The sequence below is a fragment of the Oryctolagus cuniculus genome, chromosome 12 (genome assembly GCF_964237555.1).
Source record: "Oryctolagus cuniculus chromosome 12, mOryCun1.1, whole genome shotgun sequence".
In the NCBI taxonomy this organism is placed as follows: domain Eukaryota; kingdom Metazoa; phylum Chordata; class Mammalia; order Lagomorpha; family Leporidae; genus Oryctolagus; species Oryctolagus cuniculus.
In genome coordinates, this window is record NC_091443.1 from 111,804 (window position 1) to 137,388 (window position 25,585).

A 25,585-nucleotide genomic window follows, 5' to 3' on the forward strand; every position below is an offset into this window, starting at 1 on the left:
CCAGGGGACGCCACACCCTAGGCAAAAGGGATCCATCTGATCAACTCAAAGATTTTGGGGAAAATTATTATCATTAGGTGTAAGAAAAAGCCTCACAACTTTAAAGCTAAGAACAAACCTCTCGGGGCACGTCCCCTTGGGGGAGACCACAGAAGGCTCTCGTCTGGCCTTGCAGGCCACAGACAGCTCCCCTTGCTGCTAACCCAGAGCTCCTGAGTGGAGAAGCCTTGGGAAGAATCGGAGATTTCATTCCAGAGTCCATGCACAGCAGGCTTGGGGTGGGACTGGCCGCCACGGAAAGGGGGCATGCGTGCTTGCAAATCCTGTGGCGCTGACATGTCTGCCCGGGGTGGAAGCAAACAGCTTTCCAAAAAACAGCACTTTCCATGGCAAGTCCCAGTCTACGGAACCCGTGCTGTTGAGAGGCGTCCAGCCCCTATCTCTGTGCTCCACAAACATCCCTCTGTGCACTGTGCAACACGGCTGGGCTCCTGCAGTGCGAGTCCCCGGGGTGCTGGCGTGACTGCAGTGCCCAGCTCAGCAGTTTTTAAAGCTCTGAGCCACCTGGAGACCTGCTTTGCCTGTGTGGGGAAACCACCCCAGGAGATGGCCAGGGCTGAATAAGGGTGGGCCCCAGGCAGCAGTGTGGATGGAGACCCACACCCACATTCTGCGTGTCTGCACACAGGAATGCGTAAGCCAGGCCTTCCCCTCCTGGGGGGAGCTGAGGCTGGAGGACCATGGCTGAGCAGGAGCCCTTGCCAGGGAAATGCGTTCCACTTTGGGGCCAAGGCCGCCCTGGGCTCAGCAGAAAGCTCGTCCATTTGGCTCAGGGCTGGGTGATCCCATGCACGACAGCAGGCTGGGGGCTGCCAGGGGCGGGCTCTCTGATGGCCTCTTAGGCCACTCTCTCAGTCACACGTTCCAGGCCAGCCTCCCTGACAGCTTCTCCTCCTGGTTCACCTGTGTCCTGCCCCCAGCCCAGCTCTGGGTGACACCCACGCAGGAAGGGCCCTGGGAGGGAGGCCATCCACCAGGGCTGCCCCGTCTCCGTGGGAGCACAGGAGCAGGAGCAGGAGCAGGGTCACCTGGCGCGGCTACTGGATATGTGTGCGAGGGCAGGGGCCCCTCGGTGGGTTCCCTGGCTTCGACAGGGCAGGAGCAGTGCCAGGAACAGGTCAGGAAGGGGAGTCGCATCCCGGGAGCAGGGTCGCTGGGCTCCGCCCTCAGCACCGCCCATGCAGATGGGGCTCACCTGAGACGTCCCCAGAGATGGCTGCCGCGATGACTCTCAGAGCCACCAGGACCAAGAGCAGAGTGGTCATGGCTCACCTGGAAGGGGAGATGGGGGTGTTATCTGCAGGGTCGCGAGTGGCATAGGAGTCACATTCCACACCCAGAGTTGGAGGTCACAGCCCACCAGGGGCTGCCTGGGCTGGGGACACATTCTCCCCCAGAGCCTTGGTGGCTTCTCCATTGAGGCAGGGGTCAGCTTGCTGACCTCACCCTAAGGAACTCTCACAGTGGCAGCTGGGTGTGGGGCCAGGCCTCGCTCTGGGTTTGCCTGTGGGGGTTTCTGGGTGGCACTGACACTCAGGGTCGAGTCCTGGTGTGAGCCCGGCCCCCTGAGAGAGACCTTCCTCCTGCCTGGTGGGCACTGCTGCTTCCTTGAGCTCCAGCTGAGACACAGCTCTTGTGGGGTCTGAAGCTCCTCAGCTGACAGCCGTCCGGGCCCCGAGAACTTTGCACGTGGACAAGACCTCCTCCACCCACTCTGCCAGCTGCTCACGGGAAGTCTCTCCTCTCTGGCGCACACAGAGCCCCATCTCCGGCTCTCCTCCCTGGCAAGCCTTCACAACACAGGCCCCCTCTTCCCAGCGACACCTGGGCCTTCCAGGGGTCTCGTCTGTCTTGGCAGGAACCACTTTGGGAGGGCTCAGGAGACCCAGCACTGCTGTGCCCACCCAAGGAGCTCAGGGTGGCTGTGGGCTGTGGCACGGCCCCCAGAGTGCTGCTGTGGATGCAAAGACTCCTGGTGTGTGAGAACGGCAAGGCTTCCTCACCGTCGGGACAACCAGAGGGTGAAGGGCAGCCCCCCACAGCTGGCCAGAGCCCACGCGGACCCAGCTGGATGCCCAAGCAACGGGCCAGAGCTGGGGCTCCCAGCCTTGGCTGCCATGGCAATCACACTTCGGCCTGGACCTCGGGGATTTTAACAGCATCACAGGAGGTGCTAATGTGTGGCCCACGTGAGCACAGCCACGGTGTGGACGCCGTCTGGGACTGGCATGGTCTCCAGTGGTGTCCATCCTGATGGCACCCAGGCAGAGCGGACTCCTGGGCTGAGAAGCCTTTGCCTCACAGAGGGCGGGGCCTTGGGGCGGGGGAATGAAGGGGCCCAGCAGGTGTCACTCTCAGCTCACCTCTGGGGGCTGGGGCTAGAGGGGTTTGGGGATGAGAGGAGCACCTGGGGGTAGGGGTGCAGGAGGGGGAGAGGGTGTATGGGCCCTTTCCTGCCTGCACCCGAGGTGCACACACTGGTGCCTCTGTGCACATGAGCTGAGACCACCAGGTTCCGGGCCCCCGCCCACCCTAGGGGTTCCCCACTCTGATGGACGTCTCTGGGGCTCCAGGTGCGGTGGAGCTGGTGTGGCAACCTGTGGTGGTCAGCTCCAGGCTGGGAGGGGTGTCAAGGTGTGGCCCTCTCCCCCAAGCTGCAGGGCTCAGACAAGGCCAGCCTGTGCCTCCCTCAGGCACCCTTTCTGGGATTTCTGTGTTTGTTTCTGCCCTCGCCCTCTGAACAAGCTGGACATTGTCTCAAAGCACAGGGTTCTCTGGGGCTTGGGTCTGGTTTTCTCCCTGGCTGAGACCAGGAAACAGGAAGTGATGAGAAAGGGGGTGGTGTGGGTGCACTGGGCAGAGACACTGATTCCATTTCTTCTGTTTTTAAGACAAACTTTGGGATAGAAATAGTGCAACAAACACGCGCCTGTGCTGTGTGTTCTCTGCTGTAAAGAAAACAGGGAGAAATTCCAGTCTGTCTGGGCTCCAAGAGTCTCCGGGACTCACTGAGTCTTTCATGAGTGGAGTCGGCTTTGCCAGCCCCAAGCCTGTCGGGCGGTAGGAGCTGGGGGCGGGGGAAGGAGGGCAAGGGGAGATAAGGAGGGAGCTGGGTGGAGACCAGGGGGCTGCAGGGGTCACCAGGGAGCCACTGCCTTAGGACAGAGGTGGAACAGGAAGTAGGTGTGCTGCTACTTGTTAAAAATGGGGGGGGGGGGGCGCGGCACCATGGTGCAGGTTAACCTTCAGCCTGTGGCACCATCCCATATGGGCGCCGGTTCTAGTCTGGGCTGCTCCTATTCTAATCCAGCTCTCTGCTGTGGCCTGGGAAAGCAGTAGAAGATGGCCCACGTCCTTGGGCCCCTGCACCCATGTGGGAGACCAGGAAGAAGCTCCTGGCTCCTGGCTTCGGATCGGCACAGCTCTGGCCATTGCAACCAATTGGAGAGTGAACCAGCAGACAGAAGACCTTTCTCTCTGTCTCTCCCTCTCACTCTGTAACTCTACCTCTCAAACAAATAAATAAAATCTTTAAAAAAAAAAGAGAGAGAGAGAGAGAGAGAGACGGACAGAAAGAGCTGCCATCTCCTGGTTCAGTCCCCAGTACCTGCAACAGCCAGGGCTGGGTCAGGCTGAAGCTGGGGGCCAGGAGCTCATCCCAGCCTTCTACGTGGGTGGCAGGGACCCGACTACAGAGCCCCAGCTGCTGCCTCCCAGGCGGGTGGAGCCAGGACTCAAACCCAGGCCCTTCACTATGGATGCAGGTAACGTAATCAAAAGGCCAAACACCCACCTCACATGCTAGTGCCCTTTACCTGAGCTGAGACTGTGTGTGTGTGACTGTGTGTATGTATGTGAGTGTGTATGTGTGTGTGCACATGTGTATGTGTGAGTGTATGTTCGTGTTTGTGTGCATGTGTGTATGAGTGTGTGTATGTGTATGAGTGGTGTGTGTACATGTGTGTGTCTATGAGTGTGCATGTTTGTGTGTGTTTGTGCATGTATATTTGTGTGTGCATGTGTACAAGTGTGTATGTGTGAGCGTGTATGAGTGGTGTGTGTGCATGTACATGTGAGTGGGTGTGTGTGTGTATGTATGTATGTGTATGAGTGTGTGTGTGAGTGCATGTTTGTGTGCGTGTGTGAGCGTGAGTGTGTATGTGCATGCTTGTGCATGTGTGAGTGTGTGTATGTGCGTGTTGTGAGTGTGTGACTTTCCCAGCTGGAGACAGGGAAATCTTTCACCTCTGAAAGCTGACATCGACGGTTGGCCACCTGGCCCTGATTCCATCGGATTGTGGGACACACCAGGCAGCTCACCCACCCACCCCAGTTCCTCTTCCAGCCACAATGAAGACCCTCAGACCCGAGCCCTGGTCCTGCTGCTGGCGACTGCCTGACAACACCAGACACCCACCCCAGAGCTCCTCAGAGCTGAGTGACAGGAGGCAGGCGTCCATCAATACCATTCTCCTCCCATCCACCTGCGCATGGGGCCCAAGGGAGCCTCTGTGGATGTGGGCCCTGGAAGAAGTCTCAGGGGCTGCACGGAGGCTTCCTGTCCCGGGATGAGGGGGGCTGGATGCCTACCCCAAAAGAGCAGAACAGCTCTCATTTCAAACACAGTGTCACCACACGGCCAGACACCTGGAAAACGGGAGGGCAGTGCCACACTTCTCGGTCACTGCGTCCCCACACTGGGGACCCCACTGCGTTTTTGCTCCCCCAAAGCTACTGCTTATCACGCTTCACCACTACAGCCTCCCCCACCAAGGGCCCTGGTCCGCAGCCTCTGGTGGGCTGACAGGTGCTCAGGCCTCCCCTAGGGGGCTGTCGGGCTCCGGTCAGCTCCGCTGGGCTCCGGTCAGCTCCGGTGTACCCAGGATCTGCCCGTGGGGTTCAAATGAGCCGCCCCACTCACATCCCCATCACACAGAACATGCCTTTCCCCTCGTTGAACTCAAGGTGGACTGCAGGGATCCAACCTGTTCCTGCCTGCTGTTCAGAGATGTCCCTCCCCCAATGCTGTCAATCAACACTGGACCTCCCAAGAGCCACAGAAAGTCAGAGCTGTGATAAATCTCTGTGAACACCAAGCCCAGCTCCTCTGTCTGATGGTGAGGAACCTGAGGCCAAGCAGATTAAGGCTTTGTCCAGGACACACAGCGGGCTGAGGGGGAGCCAGAACAGAAGTCGGCTTCCCAGGTGCCCAGGGCCATCAGGGACGAGGGAGTGAACAAAGGGAGGCCCAAGGAAGGCCCAGCTCCAGGGGTGCTCAGACCACCCCGTCCCACGTCCAGAACTCAGCGGCAGAGGCACCATGGCCTTGCTGTCTGCATTAGTTAAACACGGCACCGCCATGCCGTGTGGTGTGCACCCAGAGAACAATCGGTGTCCGCCCTGCCCGGGGCTCCCAGAGAGCTCGCCTGTCACCAACTCTGTCAGTGACGTCACCTGGGCAGCTGGAAGCCGGTCCAGGTCGTGGAGGGGGTGCTGGTGCTGGCGGAGGTGAGAACTTTCTCATCCACAAAGAGAAAGGCTAGGGCAAGGAGAGGGGGCACTCCTCTCTTCCTGTCCACTCACTGCTGGGTCCACACATGTCCCAGGGGACATGGAGGCCAAGGCCATCTGCCAGCCCAGGGGTCCAGGTCCCCCTCCCCAGCCCAGACTGGGCGCCACAGCCAAGTGGGTTCAGCAAACTGTGCTGGACACAGCGCCCTCCCAGCTCCCTGCCCTGCACACCCCCTGCTGCCCCACAGCTTCGCTGGGCCCTGCCCTTGACCATGCTGCTTCTGCACCCATGTCCTTCTCTCGCTGTGCGACCTGGGCTACGATCTCAAGACTGAAAATCAAGCCTGAAAAACTTAAAGAAAAATTCCTTGGTATTAACTCAGAGTGCCAGCACAGTCTAAAATGAGACTGACAATCCCCACTAGGAGTGAGTGGACGCTGGAATCTGGTAGCCTGGGAGACCAGTACAACTGACCCATTGGCCAAGGCCCCTCAACCCCGCCTCCAGCACAGCACAAATCTGCAGGCTGATCTCCCGGTGGTGCCCGATCCCGTCATTCGTGGCCTAGATCATGAGTGACATCGGTGCAACAAACGGCAGCCCGTGCACTTCAGCCTGGGGAAAAGGCCGGGGCCCCTCAGCCAGACCGACCTCGGGTGCAGCTGCTTCTCTCGTGAACACACGCTGTGGGTGGTGTGGGCGGGCAGCTGGGACGCTGGTCCCAGGCTTAGGTCCTCTGAAACTCCCTGGGGAACCCCGTGAGGCCTCAACTTGGAGCTTCCGCAGCCGGCTGCACAAGTCGCCCCAGGGAGACTGCGGGCTGCTTCTCATGCCCCTCCCTTCTGCACTCCCCCCCCTCGCCGAGCCCCCGCTGAGGCTTCTGCCCCCGACTTTGGATGTCCTTGCTCTGCTGTCACTGAAGCATCCGAAATCTAATTCCACACACACTGCTGTGCCTTCCGGTCACTTGGGGGGTCCTCGGAAAATGGTGAGTGGGCTCTGGGCCCTAACCCTGGTGTGAGCTCAAGCCTTGGATTCTCCCCTCTGGGATGGGGCAGTGGCAGAACTGACCCTGGAGCTGATGTTCTAGATGCCAGCTCGACACAGGGCGGAGAAGAGAGGTGGGCCCTCCGGCCTCCTCTCGCCCCCCACGGCCTCCCTCACACTCAGGGACCCCCCCCCAACTGCGTGTGTTCAGCTCCAACGCTCAGGGCCACCATATACCCCCTGGGGAGGCCTGTGCTTGGTTGGATGCTGGGGTGGGGGAGCCCAGCCGTTAGGGTCCGTGTGGCACAGGCGGTGGAACTGGAAATCACAAAAGGACACCAGGCCGAGCGTCCCACGTGCGGGTCGTCTTTGTCTGATCTGCTAATGAGGCCTCCGGCGGCTCTCCACCAAGTGCGGTGTCTAAAGCTGGGGCCCGGTCTGGCCCTGCCATTTCGTCCACACTTCTCAGGCACTCAGCTCTGTCTGGCCCACTCTGCTCCTTCCTGGGGCTCAGGGTCCCCTGACTTGAACAGTTTCCTTCCTCTCATCTCTTGCTGCTGGGAACAGTCTGCACGGACTCATCCTGGCTGTGGCTTCTTTCCTGGTGACAGGGCCAACAGTGGGGGGCAGGGTTTGGGGTCTGACGGAGCTCATTAAGTCTGGGCTCCAACAGGCGCTTGTGAGCAGATAACTTCGGCCTGAACACTTAACCCCTGGGAGCTCAGCTTCCTTGCCCAGCTGCTGACAAATGACAGACGCTGCACGGCCTCCGTGAATGGCGTCTCCTTGCCGGCTCCTCCCATGCTGAGGATGCCCATCCTGCACTTAACTCCAAGCAGACGGCAGGTGCCACCTGGCTGAGGAGCCACACCCAAGTGGCACCCCATGCCAATAGTCTCTTGACTTGTAATGACAGCAAATGCCCCCACTCCAGCTTGGTTGGTCTGCATTCACCCCAAGCTGGGTTGCGGTTAGGGTTCAGAGTCTAGGACTACAAAGTAAGAATGTGATGCTGCCCCTTCCACCTCCCCAGGGACACAGGTTGGGCACAGAGCACTCAGGGCTCCTCGGGCAGCAGGGAGCGTCTCAGAGCCAGGCCCCAGTCAACTGTGGCTTCAGTCCCAGCACTGCCCGCGCTGAGCTGCAGGTGGGCCCTTTCTCCTTAAAACAACTTTGCGAAGACAAGCACTGCTGCTGCACTTGCACACAGGGAGACGGCTGGTCTGGAGCCACGTGGACAGCAGGTGGCTGGGAGTCCTGCTCTCATGGTTTTCTCACAGTCCCAGCCCCTACATTCATCTGTTGTGCCATGCATTTGCTACAGAGAGACAGCAACGTCCCCACGGATCCAGAGGTCTTGGGTGGTGGTGGGGTAAATGCAACCCTAACTGAGCTCCTAAGAAGGAGAAAACCAGTCCCCGTCCTGGCTCTGCCCAGCGCTGCAGAGGGCCTGGAAGACAAGGACGAATGCAGGGTCCACGCTGGCAGAGTGGTGCCCGGAGGGAGGGGCTCCCAGTAACAGAGAAGGGCCCGCTTTCCCTGCGTCCCTGGAAGACCCCTGCAGGACTGGTCCCCACAGCCAGGGCTCCAGAAGAGGACACAGCCCCAGTGCTGCTCACAGACGCTCTCCCGACTCCCACCAGCACTGTGGGGGGGGGGGGCTTTTTAGAGTCCTGACCAAGCCCCTCCTGGTTAAGTGGGCAGTGTCTCAGCAGGCACCTGCAAGGTGAGGCATCATGTGCCCAGCAGCACCTGGGATCCTGTCGGCCAACGTCCCAGAAAAGGCAGGGATTTCCTGTCTGGACCCTGGCGGCTGGGAGAGCCGGTCAGCTCCTGCTGCTGCCCATCACAGCAGGGCAGGGAGTGGGGAGCGAGGGGAGGAAGCCCCCTCTGAGCAACAGCTTCACAAAGTCGGCCCAAGCAGCTGACTCAGCAGTACCCACCTGTGGTCACCTCACTGTCCCAACCCAGGGCCGGGCACCAGAGCTGGCCTTGGTGTGCTGGAGACCCAGTGGGCTCATAGGTGCAGGTGGGCATGTGAGGGGCTAGAAGGGGCCGACTGGGGTCCCTGTGTCCCCACACAGCCTGTCTCGCCAGATCCCTCATGCACTGACGCACATCCCTGCTAGCAACACCTCTCTGTCTCTCTGACAAGAGAAGTCCAGTTCTCCACCTGCCCTCCGGGGCCACCGTGAACCCAGGCTCTCTGCACCTTCCTCAAACTTCCTCAAACTTCCTGGCAGGCAGCAGGACACGGCAGGTCGACTGAAGAACACGGCCAGAACTCAGATCCTGGTCTTAAACCTGCTATCTGGTGACCGCGGACAAGTTTGCTGGCATCTCTGGCTGGAACTCCCACGGACGAAGACTCTGGAAGCTGTTGCTGTCCAGTGAGAACGACTTCCTCTCGTTCCCTCCCAGGGGGCCAGCAGGGGTCTCCCTGGAGCTGGGGCCATCGCATTCCTGCCCCCTCAGCCATGGCAGTGCCAGAGGCCCTGGCAGAGGCCAGCGGGGTACCTGGAGTGGGGCAGGAGAGGGGCCCTGAGACGGTGTCTGGGGACAGACAGCTCGAAGCTGGACAGCCACTGCCCTGCAGCACGGCAGCGCCCCTCCCCCGCCCCGCTCTTCCAGCCCGCCAAGTGCCGTCTTCACTGAAAACCCGAGCTAAGCGAACGGCCGCGACGGCGCCTGCTGCTCTCACCTAGGGCCATTCCACTGGGCCCTGTCTTCTCTGTGGAAAAACCCTGGTGCCCGGGACCGGCCCCTTCCTGTTCTCATGCCTCTGCCGCAGCCCGGGCACTTGGAAGTTTCCTCTGCATTAATTCCAGACCTTGTGCAAACATCAGCCCTGGGTCTGGGCAAGCAGTGTCCTTTGGCCCAAAGTGTCCAGTGGGCGGGGATCGCAGGCCAGCAGCTCAGCACCCTCTCCTGGCACTGGCTGACAGCCTGGCGGCACAGGGAGGCCCTGATCCAGACTCACTCCTCCGTGCCTGCCTAGGTGGGTTTCAAATCACCTTCCCTACATTTCTGGAAACACCTGCTCACAGCTGCACTCCTGGGCAAAGCAGAGGCCTAGGGCCGTGACGTGCTGGGACGAAGAGGCCCGGGCTCCTGGGGTTCCGTCAGGCTGAGAAAGGGGATGGGCCACCTGGGTCAACCTCTTCTTCTGGGCCCCAATGAACCCCCTGGTTGTGGGGGGAGGCAGGAAGGGCTTCCCAAGGAGCACCCCCACACACACTCAGCTGCTCTAAGCGGGGAAACGCTGCCCCCACTGGCGGAAGGTGCTCATAGCGCAGCCCTTCCAGGAACGAAAGGCTCGTGTTGCCCAGAGGAAGGGCGGCCCCTGACCCCAGCTCCAGGGGTGACCTCTGAGCTCTTGCAGTGTCCTGCCTGAGGGGTCCCAGCCTACCGGGGACCCTGCCTGCAGCCCCTGGAGGTGGGAGGCCAGGGTCAGCTGTATCTCCATGACCTTGTGGCTCAGGCGCCTGCCCCAGTGGGTGGCCCTCCGTGCTCTGGAAGAAGGGAGGGCTGTCCATGTGACTCCTGTGGGAGGGGACGGCTGGAGGCCCTGCTGACTTCGACCTGTGCCCCTTGGCTGTGAGAACCCGACAGAGCTGCACTGCAGAGTTCTGAGAACAAACCACAGAATCTGAGGGGGCCTTGTGGACCTCTGCTCCCTCGGGTCAGCGCCTCCTGCCCAGGGTGGTTCGGTGCTGGCCAGGGGCCAAGTGGACAGGCGTCCTGCAGGGCGCTGCCGCCCAGTGGAGCACTCTGCTGGCCCCTCCCATGCGGAGTCGCTGCCTTTCGGCTCCCCCCAGCCCTGTCACTTGGGGGCCTCTGCCTGGGGTGGACCCTGCACAGCTGGACCAGCCGTGGGGCAGCCTCAGGGCTTCCTGTGGGGGCAGCCGATGAGAAGTGCAAGCACAGCTCTCAGGGGGTGGTGGAGACGAGGCTCTGGGGAGCCAGAACACAGGCGGCTGAGCTGAGCCTGTGGGCAGGAGCCAGACGGAGGTGGGAGGCGGGTGCGGGCGGGGGAGGGCCCCCTGGGAGGGAGGAGATGAGCACACAACAGCACGGAGAACGGGGCAGGGCAAGTGATGGAGAGAGACATAAGTTAGAAAAACCTGGCCCGATTCTGGACAGCCTCTGCAGCGGGGGTTCAGTGTTCAGCTCCGTTCTATAGGAGATAGGGGGCTCTCAGGTCTCAGGAGTGACCGGGCCTGGGGCCTGTGGTGACAAGAAACTGCAGCCTCTGCTATCTTTGTTGCTGACCCCACCTCCAGGAAGTCCTCCGTGCCGCCCCCAACACGACAGCGGAGACCGCCCACACCGTGAGTACCCCCCGGCTCCTGCCTCCACAGGATCACACACTGAGGCTGAGTGTGTTCACAGCAGGGCTGGGAGGGCTCAGTGACTCCGAGGGAGTGAATCCCACAGCCAGCGAGCGGCAGAGCCTGAGGCCACAGGCACGGGACTGGACCCGCTGGGGCACCGTGGCCCCGGGGAGCAGACAGCTGCAGGAGGCTCTGCACAGACGGGCTCCACTGCAAAGTCTGACTGACAGGCATCTGTCAGGAGAGGCAGAGGCTTGCTCTCAGAGCCCCTCCCAGAGCCCCCTCTGACTCCCAGCTTGTTCCGGAACAGTCCGTGGAAAGCTGCACAATGCCCTCCATCACCCCCTGCCAGCTGTGTCCGTATCCCAGGAAGCTGCCCCATGCAAAGTTCCCCGCGGAAATCTTTGCATCTTCTCCGGCTTGGGCTGTGCAGCCCCAGCACGGCAGAAGCCAGCCAGAACCACAGTTCCCCGTGGAAATCGCTTAGGAGGGCACCATGTTGGAGTCCCTCTGCCTTCTTCCAGGGAGACCAACACAACCCTCTTTCCTCTGTGGCCGGGTTGGACCGAGCAGCACACCAGCCAGGCAGCTTCTACCAGAACCGTGCCGTCTGTGAAACACAATTCTCAGTGGCGGTCACACGCTCGCTGCCTTGAGATGCTCACAGCAGGGAGGAGCAGGAAACCAAGCTGGATTCTGAGGACAGCAGACTGAGACACCCATGCGGAGGGCACCTGCAGAAGTTAGCCCACAGACACGTACTGCAGTGCAGCTGAGCCTCAAACGCATTTGAAATTGGGAGCTGCCATCCCAGTTTCCCCAGGGGAGAAATTCACCCACGGCTGCACCGTCAGCAGCAGCACTGAGGCAGAGCCCGGCCCCTGGGCAAACACAGTGGGCTCCTGGAAGGCAGGGGAGACTCAGCCGCCACTCTCAGAGCAAAGATGGCAGGTGTACAGAGCAGGGCTCACAGCCGACGTGACCACTCGACACTGGGCTCTGGGACGGCCATAGTGACCAGCAACAGCTGCTCTGTGCGAGGGTCTGTGGTTTAGCGATGCCTCCTCAGCCCTGCCCATGACACAGCCAACAGGAGGTACAGTGAGCCTGGGCAGCACTGTCCTGGCCACCCTTGCACCCGCTCCACTCCTGGAAGACGACAGCTCAAGGGATTCTTTTGTGAACCCAGTTGTCGGAGTTCACCAGGAGCTGGGGCAAAAACATAACTGGCAACTGTCAGTCTCCGTCACACCGAAGACAGACACGAGGCAGCAGGGGCAGCTGGGGCTGGAGCACGATGTCCTTGGCGTGGACAGCAAAGGCCCAGAGAGATGACCACTGAGGTCACCTCTCACCTGCCAAGGGCAGCTGGGACGATGGGGGTGGGCACCTGGAGGTGGACGCTCGGCTGTGCAGCCAGGACGCTGGACCTCCACACGCACACACCACGCCCTGCCCACAGTACACGCACACACGCTATACCTACAGTACACACACACACCACGCCATGCTTACAATACACACACGCACCACGCGTGCCCATCAGGCATTATCACGTGTTTATGGTCAGAGCGCCCAGGGCCCTGTCATTTGGTCTCTTGCTTGCTCTAGAGAACTGCACCCCCCGTGCCCATCATCTGTCGCAGCCCAGTGTGCAGAACCCAGAACCGACACCCATCAGGCTGAAAGGCAGCACCTGTCAATCACCTTTCCCCTGCCCCTCCAGCCCCAGCCTCTGCTGACCACTGCTCCACTCTGGAGTTCTGGGAGACCCCTCCTCATGCAAACGACCTCTGAGGCAGGTCTCTCTGGCAGTGACCTTGCTTGGGGTCAGCTACATTTCCCTGCCCCTGACGCAGCCACAGGCTCTTCTGATGACAGAAGCGTCTGCTCCCCATCCCCAGTACACAGAAGTAAACGGGTGAGCTCAAACCCAGTGCTGGGCCCTGCCCTCCTGTCCAACACAGCACCCTCTGCCCTGTGGAAGGGCTGAGGTTCCCCTCACCAGAGGCCCCCTCGGTGAAGCCAGCATGGGCTGTGTTTAGGGGACAAGTGGGAGTCTCAGACGGGGCTTGAAGGGGGGCTGGAGGCCTGGCTGGGCCGTGGCCAGGGGAGAGGGGTACCCACAGAGGGCAGGGAGTGTGGGCTGGTCAGGCCCTGGCTCAGCTACGGGGGACCCCGTGCTATTCGTGAACGTTTCCAGAGACTTCACCCAGAGCCGCCCAGCAAACAAGGGCAACAGCCAGGCAGGGCCCTTGGTTTTCCAGGTAGGGGCAGCTGGGAAGACCTTTCTCTCTGTCTCTCTCTCACTGTCTATAACTCTACCTGTCAAATAAATTTAAAAAAAATGAGCCCCCAACCTTCACAGGCTGGCTGCAGGTGGATGTGAGCTGGAAACAGGGTCAGCAAGGGGGCGGGGACACAGGTGGGCGGTCCTAGGAGGGGTCTCCTTCCCCTGGGTGCCCCAGGCCCTGGGCCCTGCTGCAGGATCCTGACCCCAACCCCATCTGCATCCCAATCAGACCCGTTGGTGATTCCACCCCTCCCTGCAGGCAGGGACCCACCTCAGCCTGGACAACGTCCCTTGCCCTTGGAGGGGGAACCCTCGGCCCTGGCATCCCAGCCTGGCTCCTGGGGACAAAGCGCCCAAGGCCAAGGACAGCTGTATGGTGGACACAGACCCTGTCCCAGGCAGGAAAGAGGGGAAGCACAGACGGTGGTGAGTGATCCCCAGGGCAGGGCGAGAGCCAGGGCCTTGGAAACAGTGCCGCCTCCAGGGGAACTGCCCTGGACGTTCTGGGGGTGGGCTCACAGACCAGGCTGCAGTAGACCCTCCAGGGCAACTGGACACCCACAGGCCGGCCGCCTCCCCTCCATGCCTGCCCCGACACAGAGGCTCTGCAGGCTCCTCTTGGGGCCAGCTCTGATGCTGCCCCCAGCCCCCTTCTCGTACCTGGGAAGGTGAGACACAGCCCTCTGAGTCTTCCCATAATCCGCACGTGCCCTGAGCCATCTGCACGTGCAGGAGAAGTCGGTGGGGGGAGCAGGGAGGAGAGGAGGGGTCTCTGAGGGAAGGGAGATGGGCTGAACCTTTGGGCTCTGAGACTTGGTACCTCCTCCTTCTCATCTGTCTGAGGGAGGGGCTTCGGAAGTCAGGGCGGGAGCCCAGGCTCCATGCCACGCCCCCACTCCCACCAACTGCCTTCCCCATCTGTGTAACAAGGCACTGGGGTGACCCCCCAGGCCCCCTCTGCTCCAGGTTCTCTGACTGAAGCAAGCTTTGGGACGCATGGTGACTTACCAAATCCACTCCTTGCTGGTGGCTTTTGCTGAGGTCTTAACCTGCTGTGACTTCAACGCCATCTCACAGAGAGGAAAATGGAGGCATCACTGGGCTGTCTGCCCTGGGCAAGCCCAGTCCCTGACCTGGTCTGGTTCCCTCAGTGAGCGGGGCTTCCCCAGCCTCTGCCCCCACCTTCACCGCCCAGTGCTGTCCAGCGCCGGTGCTGAACCCACAGTGTCCCCCAGAGGGCACTGTTGCCTGGGGCTGGAACCAGAGACCTGACTTCAGCCTTGCAAGCAGAGGGTGCCCATGCCCAGAATTGAAAGGGATGCACGGTGCCACGTGCGTTCCTTCATTCAACCGTTCTGTTGTGGCTTAGGGACAGGGAGGAAGGGACCTTGCCAGCCAGCGCTTGTCCAGCTCACAGAGGGGCCAAAGTCAGAGAGACGGAGCAGTGTCCCTGTCCCACAGGCGGTCAGCACCCCTCCCACACACATGCCTTGTTGGCCACCATGTGGCCACACCACCCCCTGCCCCCACGCCAAGCATAAGTCTCTACCATGGCAAAGCTGCTTGGAGATCATGAGTGTGCACCTGCTGATGCTGTAATTTTCCAAGGCAGCACCGTTACAGGCCTGAGGATGACAGTCTCAGTTGCTGTACACAGTCTACTCTGTGCAGCTCCTTCCACAGTGGCTCAGAAAGGCTGTGACTGGCCTGAGGGCACACAGGGTTTCAACCTGGCTCCAGCGGCCACAACCCAGTGTCTGCTGAACACGGACCTGCCTTCCCCACCCCGTCTTTGTTATTGCCCTCCCACCCCAGGCTTCCGCCACTCAGGGACCAAAGGTCCAGAGCAGCCTCCGGACCTCGACACTTCCAACAGTGGGGCCGTCTTGTATGCTGCAGAGTGGCTAGCAACACCCCTGGCCTGCAGCCTGGCAGTGCCCCCCCCCCCCACAGAGTGACAGCAAGACGGTCTCCAGACACCACCAGTGTTCCCGGGGTAGAGGGAGCAGTCCCAGTCCAAAACCATTGCTTTACAGAAACGAGGGGCCGGGGCCAGGCAGCCTGCAGCGTCCCCCTCAGATCACCAGCGGGAGAGGACAGGAAGACAGAGCTGACTAGTGCCGCACCCACAGAGCACGGATGAATGAACGGATGAATGGATGGATGGATGGATGGATGGATAGATGGATGGATGGTTTGTAGACCGGGCATGTTCTGGGAGGAGGGCTGAGGCTGCACCGCCATCTGGACCCTTCCTGGACTGCTCTGGGGTGGCCGGGGCACAGTCCTCACCCTGCTGGGTCACCTTGCAGTCTCCCCAGAGAGGGGTACCCCAGGTCCAGCCAGGCAACACCCCCTCCCCCGAGCAGGCCCACGAAGGAGCCGTGGCTCACGCCTGGGTGTGTCTGGAAGGAAAACACGGACCCGCAGAGGTGAGCAAACAGCCACACTGATGCCCAGAGCCACACACCCCAAGTCCACCCACCCTGAGTCTAACAAAAAGCTCCTTTAGGACACACTGTAGGGCCATTGAGAGGGAATGGAGCCGCCTCACACACGCCCCAGCCAGCCCGCAGGCCGGCCTCTGGCGCACGCACGCGCACACACGTACGCGCACGCGCGCGCACACACACACACACGCGCGCGCACAGTTGCTTACAAGGAGGCTCTGAGTTTTTAAAAGTAAACTCAGCACTTTCCGTTCTTGCCCTGAATTCAACTTTTGAAAACAGGAGCTATGTGGCCACTTTCCCTATGGGTCCCCTCTCTCGCCCTCCGGCCTGCATACCTGTGTCCCTCTGCAGGTCTCTCCATCCCAACCGTGCCCAGGGTCCAGGACCCCTCTCCAGGAGGGGTGGGGGCTGTGGGGGGAGGGAGGTGCCCCCTCCCACAGGACTCCCGGAGGGGACCCAGCGCCTGCCTGGGTCAGCAGCCTGTCTTCCACACCTCACTTCCCCTCTGGCTCGGGGGGCCTCTTTCCTGAGCTCGGCTCTCACAGCCATTCCAGCTCCCGGCTCCAGCTGCCTTCACCCCTAGACACCGGCCCCCACAGCAAGGGCTTCCCAGAGACAGAACCGTCTTGGCCACAACCTTCAGTAAGAAACACATGTTGCAAATATACAAGGTGTAAGGGTGGGCACCGGGGGGCGGGGGGATCCCTGCCTACCAAATCCGAGAGCCTGGGTTTGAGTCCCAGCTCCGTCCCATCCAGCTTCCTGCTGTCGGGCACCCTGGGAGCAGCAATGATAGCTCTGGGGCTTGGGTCCCTGTTGGCCCCAAATGTTGCAGGTATTTGGGGAGTGAACCAAGGGAAGGGTGGTATCTCTGCCCCTTTCTCCGTGCGTCACTCTGCCTTTCAGACAAAGGAAAACACGGCAAGCCGGCGGGCGTCACAGAGGGCGGTGAAGCCCGCATCAGAGAAACAAGTGCCCAGCGGCAGCGCGCACTCCCACTCCCGCCGAGCCGGAGGGAGCGCCTGTTCTTCCTCTTCCGTTACAATCCCTGCCACACTGCCTTTGCCATCTGCTCGTGGACAAACCCCAGGCTGGAGAGAGATCCTCATGGGATCTCAGTACAGGGTCTCTTGGGGTCCAACCCGAAGGGACTTGGGAGGAGCCCAGAGCCAGCAGGCCCCCTAAAAACTCACACCAGAGCTGGGACACTCACTGAGGCAGAGCACCCCATCCCTGGCACAGCCCCATTTCACCCCAAGGGCCCCAGGGGTGACGGAGAGCGGGACACACAGCATGTCCTCTCAAAGCCTCCCCGAGGCTCAGTGACCTACAGGGTTGCCCAGGCCCCCATGCCACACCCAGGAAGGAGAGGAGGGGGCATCCCAGGGTAAGGGCGATTTTCACTAAAAATTCATCCGGAGGAGCACGGGACCCCTGCGTTCTCGCCCTTGCCACAGACGCGTCTGAACCCGGGCGGGGGACATCCCTCCTTCTGCGGTCTCTCTTCCAGGCCGGGAGCGCGCCGGCGCCCCAACCCCAGCCAGCCCCGGGGCCGGGGGTCTCTCCGCCTGCGGGGGCTCCGTTCACAACCACTGGGCAGGAAAGGTTAGGGTGAGGGTGCGAGGCTGGACTCTGGCCCAACCCTTAGGGACAGCGAGCGCGTGCTTTACAAAGCGCCAGCGCCTCCCACGGCCCCTCCCCTCATCAGAGAGGAAACGGGGCAGCGGGACCCCGCAGCCGCCCCTTCCTCCTCAGCCCCCGGCGGCACTGGGACGAGCCTGAGACGCCGCAGGAAGGCGACCACGGAGAAGGCAACTCGGAACACCCGCCCGGCCGCTCGCAGGAGTCGCCGCGCCCCCGAGCAGCCCCTGGCCGCTCCGACGGCCTCCGACCCCTCCACCGCCGGCTTCTTCTGAGGAGCAACCGCCTCTGGTCGCGTCCCCGTGCACCGGGGACGGGGTCCCCTCGCCCCAGGGCCGCTCGCAGCCTCCCTGTCCCCAGCCCTGGGCGCCTACGGCCCTGGGGGACACAAGCAAGCCGGGTGTGCGGCCAGTGGGGCCGGTGCCTCCCCCGGCACCTCGGGGTGCCTGGCGTTCAGCGCGCATCGCTGCCCGACAGGCCTGGGGCTCCCGGGAGGAGGAACCCTGTCCAGAGCCAGGTCCACGGCGGGGGTCGGCGCCCACCTCCCGCCTGCGGCCTCGGGCCCGCAGACGAAGTCGGAGGGAGCCTGAGGAGGGCGTCCCCCGGCGCCCCATCCTAACGCCCCCAGACCCCTCCGCGGGGGCCGCCCGCAGAAAGTTTGCCCAAGCGGGGGCGGGGCGGCGGACCGCGCACGCAGATCGCGCGCAGACCGGGCAGCCTGGCTGCGGGACTGGGCGCCCGGGGAAGGGGCCGTTACCTCGCAGTCGGACTCCCCTCTCGCGAACTTCTGCCCGCACCCGGCGGGGCAGTGAAGCCGGCCCCGGCGCTCTGGCGGCGCGGGTGCTGTGCGCGGGCGCCGCGCACTCCTTCCTCGGCGCGTGCTCTCGAAGGTCCCTTGGGCGGCCGAGCGGGGAGGGCAGCCGGGTCTCGCCGCGGGCCCGCGGGGCGCTGAGGACGTCAGGTGCCGGCCGGCGCGCGCGGGGAGGACCAGGGCGGCGTGGCGCAGCTGTGTCCCGGGAGCCGTCTGCGCGGCGGGAGGTAGGCGGGCATGGCGCGCGGCGCCACATTCATAGGGGCGGGCGGGGCGGGGAGGCGCGAGGGACGCCCCACCCCCGGGGCGGGGGGCTGCAGGCGCCGAGGCCGGGCCCTGGCGCCGGGGAGCGCGGGACCCGCTTGACACCCGCGCGGCAAGCGGCAGAGGGGCGGGGCGGGCTGGGGCGCCCGCGTCTGCATTGCGGGCGGCTGCGCGGCGGCGGCGGCTGCTGGAGGGCAGGACGCGGCGGCCGAGGGCGCAGCCCGGGGTTCGGCCGTGATTTGGGCGACTGCCCCCCGCCCCCAGGAGTTGGCTGGACGTTCTGGGGAGTAGGCGCACAGGGGAGGCCGCAGAGAGGAAGCCGGGCTGGGAGCCTCGGGGCCGGAGACTTCCAACTATCGGAGGGACCCAGGCTGCGTCCCCGGAACTGGAGCCCCCGGGGCCCCCGCAGCCCGCGCCCCGTGGTTTGTGGCCGCAGAACAGTGCGGAAGACCCCAGCGTCCGGGAGCCTTCCTTGGGCAACCGCGTGCCGTGCGCTTGTGTCTGATTCAACTTTTTCAGGCTATCCAGGAGGGCAGCATCACCCCTCCCCCAAATAAAGACATGAAACCGAGACTCGGACGCTGGTGGGCTCTGAATTCGAACCCCAGGTCATGTGCTGTCCAGTTGGCGGGTCCGTGGCGTGGAGGGGACAATATTGGGAAGCAGGACGAGCGCGCACCAACGGGGAGGAATCTGGGCACTGCAGTTCCGGTGCTGACCGCTGGACCGTGTGGGCGCTTTACTGGGCATCTCTGCTTGCGGCGGCCCGGACCCTGGCCCAGGGCATCTGTATCCTTGGCCCTCCCCTGTGCAGGGCAGCGTAGCCCTGGCTGTCCATGAGGCCCCTGGGGCTGGTCTCAGCGTGAGAACACTGGGACTCTGCCCACACCCTGTGGCAGAGAAACCCTCTGGAATCTTGTTAGTTACCGGCCTGATGCCTGCACAGGGATTGTCCCATCTGGGAAAACGTTAGCCCCACTCCCAGGGGTGGGGGGTGCTGGATTCCAATGCTTGCCTGGTCACAGGGTCTGGTCTGACAGACATCCTGGGAAATGTGGGATAAGGACAGCTCAGGCCTGGGACAAATGTTCCTTAGATAACTCGTTTTTGTTTTTTTTTTTAAGATTTATTTATTTATTTGAAAGTCAGGGTTTCACAGAGAGATGGAGAGGCAGAGAGAGAGAGAGAGAGAGAGAGAGAGAGAGATCTTCCATCCAATGGTTCATTCCCCAATTGGCCACAATGGCTGGAGCTGCACTGATCCAAAGCCAGGAGCCAGGAGCTTCTTCTGGGTCTCCCACATGGGTGCAGGGGCCCAAGCACTTGGGCCATCTTCTACTGCTTTCCCAGGCCATAGCAGAGAGCTGGAGCAGAAGTGGAGCAGCTGGGACTCAAACCAGCACCACCATATGGGATGCAGGCACTGCAGGCCAGGGCGTTAACCCACTAGGCCACAGCGCCGGCCAGAATAACTCGTCTTGACAGTGAAGGGGACAGATGCTGGCTGAGTGGTTTGTAAGGAGGCTGAGACAAATCGGGCTCCTGTTCCGTGATGCTGCTTGGTGCCCCAGCCATGCGGGTCGTTCCCACCATACACACGAGGAACTGGGCCTCAGGGACCTGAGTGCGGGCGTGAAGTTTCAGAGAAGCAAAGGGTCAGGACATGGCTGGGGGCAGGTGGCATCCCTCTTCCCGTGTGTCTGACGCTGGACTTCCCGCCTCCCTGGGACTCCCTACAGCTGCCTGATCCTGTCTGTGCCATTGGTAGGTTCCAGACTCTCTCTGCTCAAAGCGTGATCTGCAGACTGGCAGTGCCTGCTGCGCTCTTGTCTGACGGGCAAAACCTCAGACACCGTGCCCTCGCAGCTCTGAAGCTTCCCCAGGGCAGTGTGAGATTAGAGAAACTCTGTGCCCAAAGCAGGTCCCACTGTACAGAGTCAGAGCCTGGGGGCCGGGAGCGGCTTCTGGAGCACCTGACACCCTGCACCTGGTGTGTCAGCCTCTCGGTGATGTCCAGGGCTGCCTGGGTGTGCCCGCGGATGGACGCCCTTCTGGGACCTCATGCCCCCAGACCTCCTGCCATATGACGGATCTTTCCAGACCTGAACCCTGTGCTTGTGTGCTGCCCCCTCCTGCTCTTCATGCTTCCCTCAGCTGCTTCCTCTGTGTTGACCATGGCCTCCTTGCAGCTCTACGAGTCCTCCTGCAGCAGGTGTGGACGGCCTGTGCCCCATGTCCACGGGGCTTGGCACTGATCACCCTGCTCAGCTGACTGCTCAGGCCGGGCAGCCTGCAGCCTGCACCCATGTGCTTCTGTGACAGCCCCATCTTAGCTTGTCCTGAGCCTGTGGCCAAGCCAGACCCACTTTCCACACATACTGCTGCGCCGAGCGTCTCCCCTGGGCTGCCCTTTCTAAGCCAAGGGTGGGACTTTATCTGCTGCACTGAGAATGGCCTTGGTACCGGAGCTCACCTTGGTGTGCTCTCCCATCGCGGTGTGTGCTCCTGCCTGCAGCCGGCCTCCCCAGAGCTCACCAGCAAGCACCTTCTCTGCACAGGAGGGAGCCAGGGCGGGGCTCCGGAGCAGGGATGTCCTTTCCCAGCAGCTCTGGGGACAGCGAGAGGGCTCCCGTGTTCCTGCACCCACGTCTGTGCAGCTGACTACCTGAGGCATCTGTTGTGCCCCAGGGGAGTTCGCTCCTGGGTCCCTCACTCCTCCCTTGTTTGTTGGTGCCCCTTGAGCACTGGATGCACAAACCCACCGTGGCCTGACCATGGAGAACCTGTCTGTGGACACTGGACACATCGTGCTGCCCATGCTGGCTGTGGGAACGGGACTCTGTCTGTCTCAAGCAACAACACGGAATTAAGGTAGGAGAGTGTCGCTGTGTGTCCAGCAGCACTGGCTGTGACTCCCTGTTCTGACGGGGGGACCTCATCTCCCCGCATCTCGATCCTCACAGCACTCACGGCTGCCAGGGAGTGGGTACTGTGCTAACCCTAACCCGGCCAAGCCCCCGCCGGCAATGCCTACGTCCTGTGTTTGATCCCTGCGTCGGTCTGGGTCATCTGCTTCCACCCAGCTTCCTGTGGATGCTCCTGGGAGGCAGCAGGTGCTGGTCCAAGTCCTTGGGGCCCTGCCACCCTCGAGGGAGACCCAGATGGTGCTCTGGTCTCCTGGCTTCAGCCTGCTGTGGGCATTTGGGGAGTGAGCCAGCAGATGGAAGGCCTCTCTCTCTCTCTCTCTCCCTCACTTGATGAAAATAATAAGTAAACATTTTTAAAAATAATTTCTGTGAGAATTGCAGTCCACTTGCAGCTGTCACACGGAGCAGCAGCCTGGCCAGAGTGCAGGTGGGCCAGGCCTTTCTGGCGGCCGGCGGCTGGTGACTGAGAGAGCACCATGCCTGGGCTTGTGAGAGCAGCTCAGACGCCGGCTGTTGGGTTGTGGCATGATCACACCGTGTGCACAGCCCTGTGCTCCTTTCTGGAAGCAAAAGGCCACAGAACAAAGGTATAGAAAAGCCCACTGTGCCACAATGCAGGCCCCAGCAGATTCTTGAGTAGCACCTGCCATTTATACAATAAGAGATTATGGCTCATAATTTCTTATATTTTACTCATAGCCCACTTGCTTTCTTCACTGTGTGTCCTCTTGCAGCAGGTGTGGACTGCCTGTGCCCCATGTCCACAGGGCTTGGTACTGCTCACCCTGCTCAGCTGATGCTCCGTGGTGCGGGGGCGGGAGGAGTTGGTGTTTCCCTGTGTTCGTGATGTCGTCCTAAGCGATGCAGTCTCCCGGGCAGCCTGGGGTACAAGGAGAGGAGGGAGGCCCGGGCTCAGTGCAGGCCGAGTGGGGCCACCCCAGGCAGCTCCAGCACCCAGGCCCAGGGGCCGCTGGCCCCCACCTGACTGCCTTGGGCCGCTCTTCTCTGCCCCTCGTTACAGCCACCAGTCTTTTCTGCCATAGCGCTCCTGAAACCTCATTTTCTCTCAGCAGTGAGCATAGGATTCTCCCGAAAAATTGTCCCAGATTTGCACACTGTGACTTAGACCTGGAGTCTATGCTGAGAAAAGCAAGGGGGCCGTGTTCCCCAGCACTGGCTAGGAGCGGGCAGAGGAGGCACAGACGGCCGCCCACAGCCGGAAGCGACCTGCTGGGCACCGCAGCTCTGCGCTCGCTCCGTCTCACAGTGCAGGGGAATCGTTTTCTTGCTTTTTTGTTGTTTTTGCTTTTGCCATATTTGGGGTTTTGGTGGCTGTTAGGATTTTCGGGAAGTGAACCAGCAAAGGAAGGTTCTCTCTCTCTCTCTCTCTCTCTCTCTCGTGTGTGTGTGTGTGTGTGTGTCTTTCAACATGATGGAGAAAAAGGCAGGCATCATGGGAATGCTGGAGAGGACTCAGGTTGATCTCAGAATCTCGGGCTCAGAACAACGGGTGTCAGGCCTGCACGGCTGACACAGCACTACTCACAGTGCTTGCGTTGGGTTTGGAGAAGTACATGTGGCATAAGCATCGTCACTCAAGCCATTAAAGTGCCAGGAAGCACATTCTCACTGTCGTGTGAGCATTGCCACCCAGGCTCCCAGCCTGAGATCCACTCCTGTTCCCTCACCCCAGACCCCGGAGTCCCACATTCCACTTGCTGTGTCTGCGAACGTGGGTGTTCTGGGTGCACGGGGCGGCGAGTGGAGTCACAGCATCCGTGCTTGTGTTGGCTCACTCTCCTGCTGGGTGCCAGCCCTGCACGCCGTCCCTGCAGGGCAGGGGCCGCATTTCACCAAGGAAGAAAATGAAGGCAGGAAAGCAGGGCTGCCCATGCACATGGCCGCTCAACAGCGCCTGCACACCTGCAGTGTGCCGGCACCAAGCCAGGCTCGCTGCCGGTGCTCCCCACTTCCTGTCTTCCATTGATGTGTGAGACACAGGCACTCCCAAATCCCAGACACAGCCAACTGTGGGTGGAAAAAGTCTGAGCAGGTGCAGGCCTTGTCCCTCAGGCATCCCCGCTCAGCGCAGCATGGCAGCTGTTCCGTGAGACCCGCCACGTGTGGTTATGAGTCCCCTAGAGCTGACAGGGTATACAGGAGGACTCGGTGGGTTACCTGCAAATACAAAGAACTTGAGAATCTGAGGTTCTGCTGTCCGTCCGGATGCCTGGAGCCAATTCCCCATGATACCCAGGACGACTTATGTAAAATGCATCTCAGACGTTCAGCTCCCTGCAGGTTCACAGGAAGCAGCCCCGTTGGAGGCGTGGACATACACACTGACCTCTTTCTGCCAGCCCCTCCTGCCTAGGGAGACGCCGCCCCACCCCGACTGAGAGCAACGTCAGCTTTCCTGAGCTTTTACTCAAACTGGACATAGACTGGAGAGACCCCAGGGCTGCTGCAGCGTGAGTGGCCTCCACCCTGGGAAGCCAAGTGTCTGAACTCTTATGTAGAATCTGATGATGGACAATCAAAAATTTGGAAGGCAGTGTGTGCCAGCTGAAGAATAAGCAAAACTCATCTGGATGAGTGGGATAAGACTACGGTGGGGGGGTGGGGCTGGCGCTGCGGCTCACTTGGCTAATCCTCTACCTGCAGTGCCAGCACCCTGGGTTCTAGTCTCGGTCGAGACACCGGATTCTGTCCCGGTTACCCCTCTTCCAGTCCAGCTCTCTGCTGTGGCCCGGGAGTGCAGTGGAGGATGGCCCAAGTGCTTGGACCCTGCACCCCCATGGGAGACCAGGAGAAGCACCTGGCTCCTGGCTTCGGATTGGTGCAGCGCACCAGCCACAACGCACCAGCCGTAGCGGCCATTTGATGGGGGTGAACCAATGGAAAAGGAAGACCTTTCTGTCTCTCCCTCTGTCTAACTCTGTCAAAAAATAAAAAATAAATAAATAATAAAAATAAAAAAAGACTGCGGCGGGATGAATGGGGCCTGCAGAGTCCCTGGCGGGAGGCGGCTGGGCCTCAGGAGAGGAGGGACGACACCCACATCCCAGGAGACGGCAGTCGGGAGAAACTCGTCAGCCCAACAGAGGGATGGGGACAGCAGATTCTACTCCACAGTGTTGAATTCTGCACCGAAATGAAGGGAAAATCTAGAAGAGGCTGAGAAGGCAGACAGAGACCCTGGAACATGCAACACGCCAGCCGGGGAGGTTGCCGGAGGGAAGGGGCCAGAAGAGCGGAGTGCAGGCCTCGCCAAGCAGCAAGCTCCCCTCAGACCCAGAGCCAGGGCTCTCGGGGCTTAGGAGCTGCACAGCTCAGGCATCGGCGCTCCGGCGTCGGTGGCTCAGGCATCGTGGTTCGGGCACTGGCGCAGTTCATGTCTCCTGACCTTTGCCCCAGGACCCGAGAGATGGGAATTGCACGGCTGCAGTCCTGAAGTTGGGCCCACCCTAGAGCTCTTAGCTGCCCAGAAGGCCCCCAGCCTGAAGAGGACTTGTCAGGGCAGGTTCACCTTAGGGAGGGTGTGACTGCTGGGGTGGGGTCACTTCACATCTGCCTTTCTGCCCTGTTCTCACCAGTGGGGCCCACTGTAGCCCCCACAGTAAAACTCTCCACCAGTCCTAAACTGTGTCCAACAGGTGGCTGTCAAAGGGACATTTGCAGTGTAGTTAGGAAGCCGGAGACTGACAACTTGCAGCGACTTCACACCTTAGCAAGCGCATAAGCACTTAGGAGATCAGCACTCAGGGGAGCTCAGGATCGAGAGAGGACAGTGGTGGAGGTGGAGCCACGCCTGGGCTAACAGGGGTTAGAGTTAGGGTTAGAGCAAGGAGAGCCCACGATCCACCGGGGAGACGGAACTGAGAGTTACCCTGGAAGACACGTGCTCCCCGCCTCTGAGCCCAGGGGAGCCAGGCCCCACTCCCTGTCCACACCCCACGCTGGTGCAAAGTCTGCCTGGCCCTGGCCCTGGCCCTCTGCTGCCTTTGCTGGAAACACAGATTTTCCAGAGGCAAAGGCGGGATACAAGGCACCTATTCACCGGGCTGGCCTGCAGTCGTCTCTGAAATTCCTGTGCTGCAACACTTCTCCAGGGACACTGTGCATCTTTCAGACCTCAGATGCCAGCAGGGTCCGGCCCCGCCCTGATGAAAATAGAAGGCTGAGGGGGCCGCTGTTTGCAGGGTGTCCCCACCCTCCCAGCCTCTGCTGGGCAGCGACATCCCTGGCACCTCCGGCCTGTCCGTTCTCTGTGGCTGTGTCCCAGGAGGACACGTTTACCTGT

General features: G+C 61.4%; 1 protein-coding gene across 6 annotated transcripts in view; it reads right to left on the minus strand.

Annotated features, from left to right (window-relative positions):
- The window catches only part of ACAN (aggrecan), a 49,467-nt gene extending 31,292 nt beyond the window's left edge, over nt 1–18,175 (minus strand). For all 6 annotated transcript variants that reach the window (XM_051839812.2, XM_051839801.2, XM_051839807.2 and 3 more), the window contains exons 1-2: nt 18,038–18,175; nt 1,256–1,332 (exon numbers count right to left, since the gene is read on the minus strand). In XM_051839812.2, the coding sequence (XP_051695772.2) occupies nt 1,256–1,325 (70 nt within the window). In that variant the 5' untranslated portion in view covers nt 1,326–1,332; nt 18,038–18,175. The remainder of the gene's footprint in view (nt 1–1,255; nt 1,333–18,037) is intronic.
- Between the last annotated feature and the right edge of the window lie 7,410 nt (nt 18,176–25,585).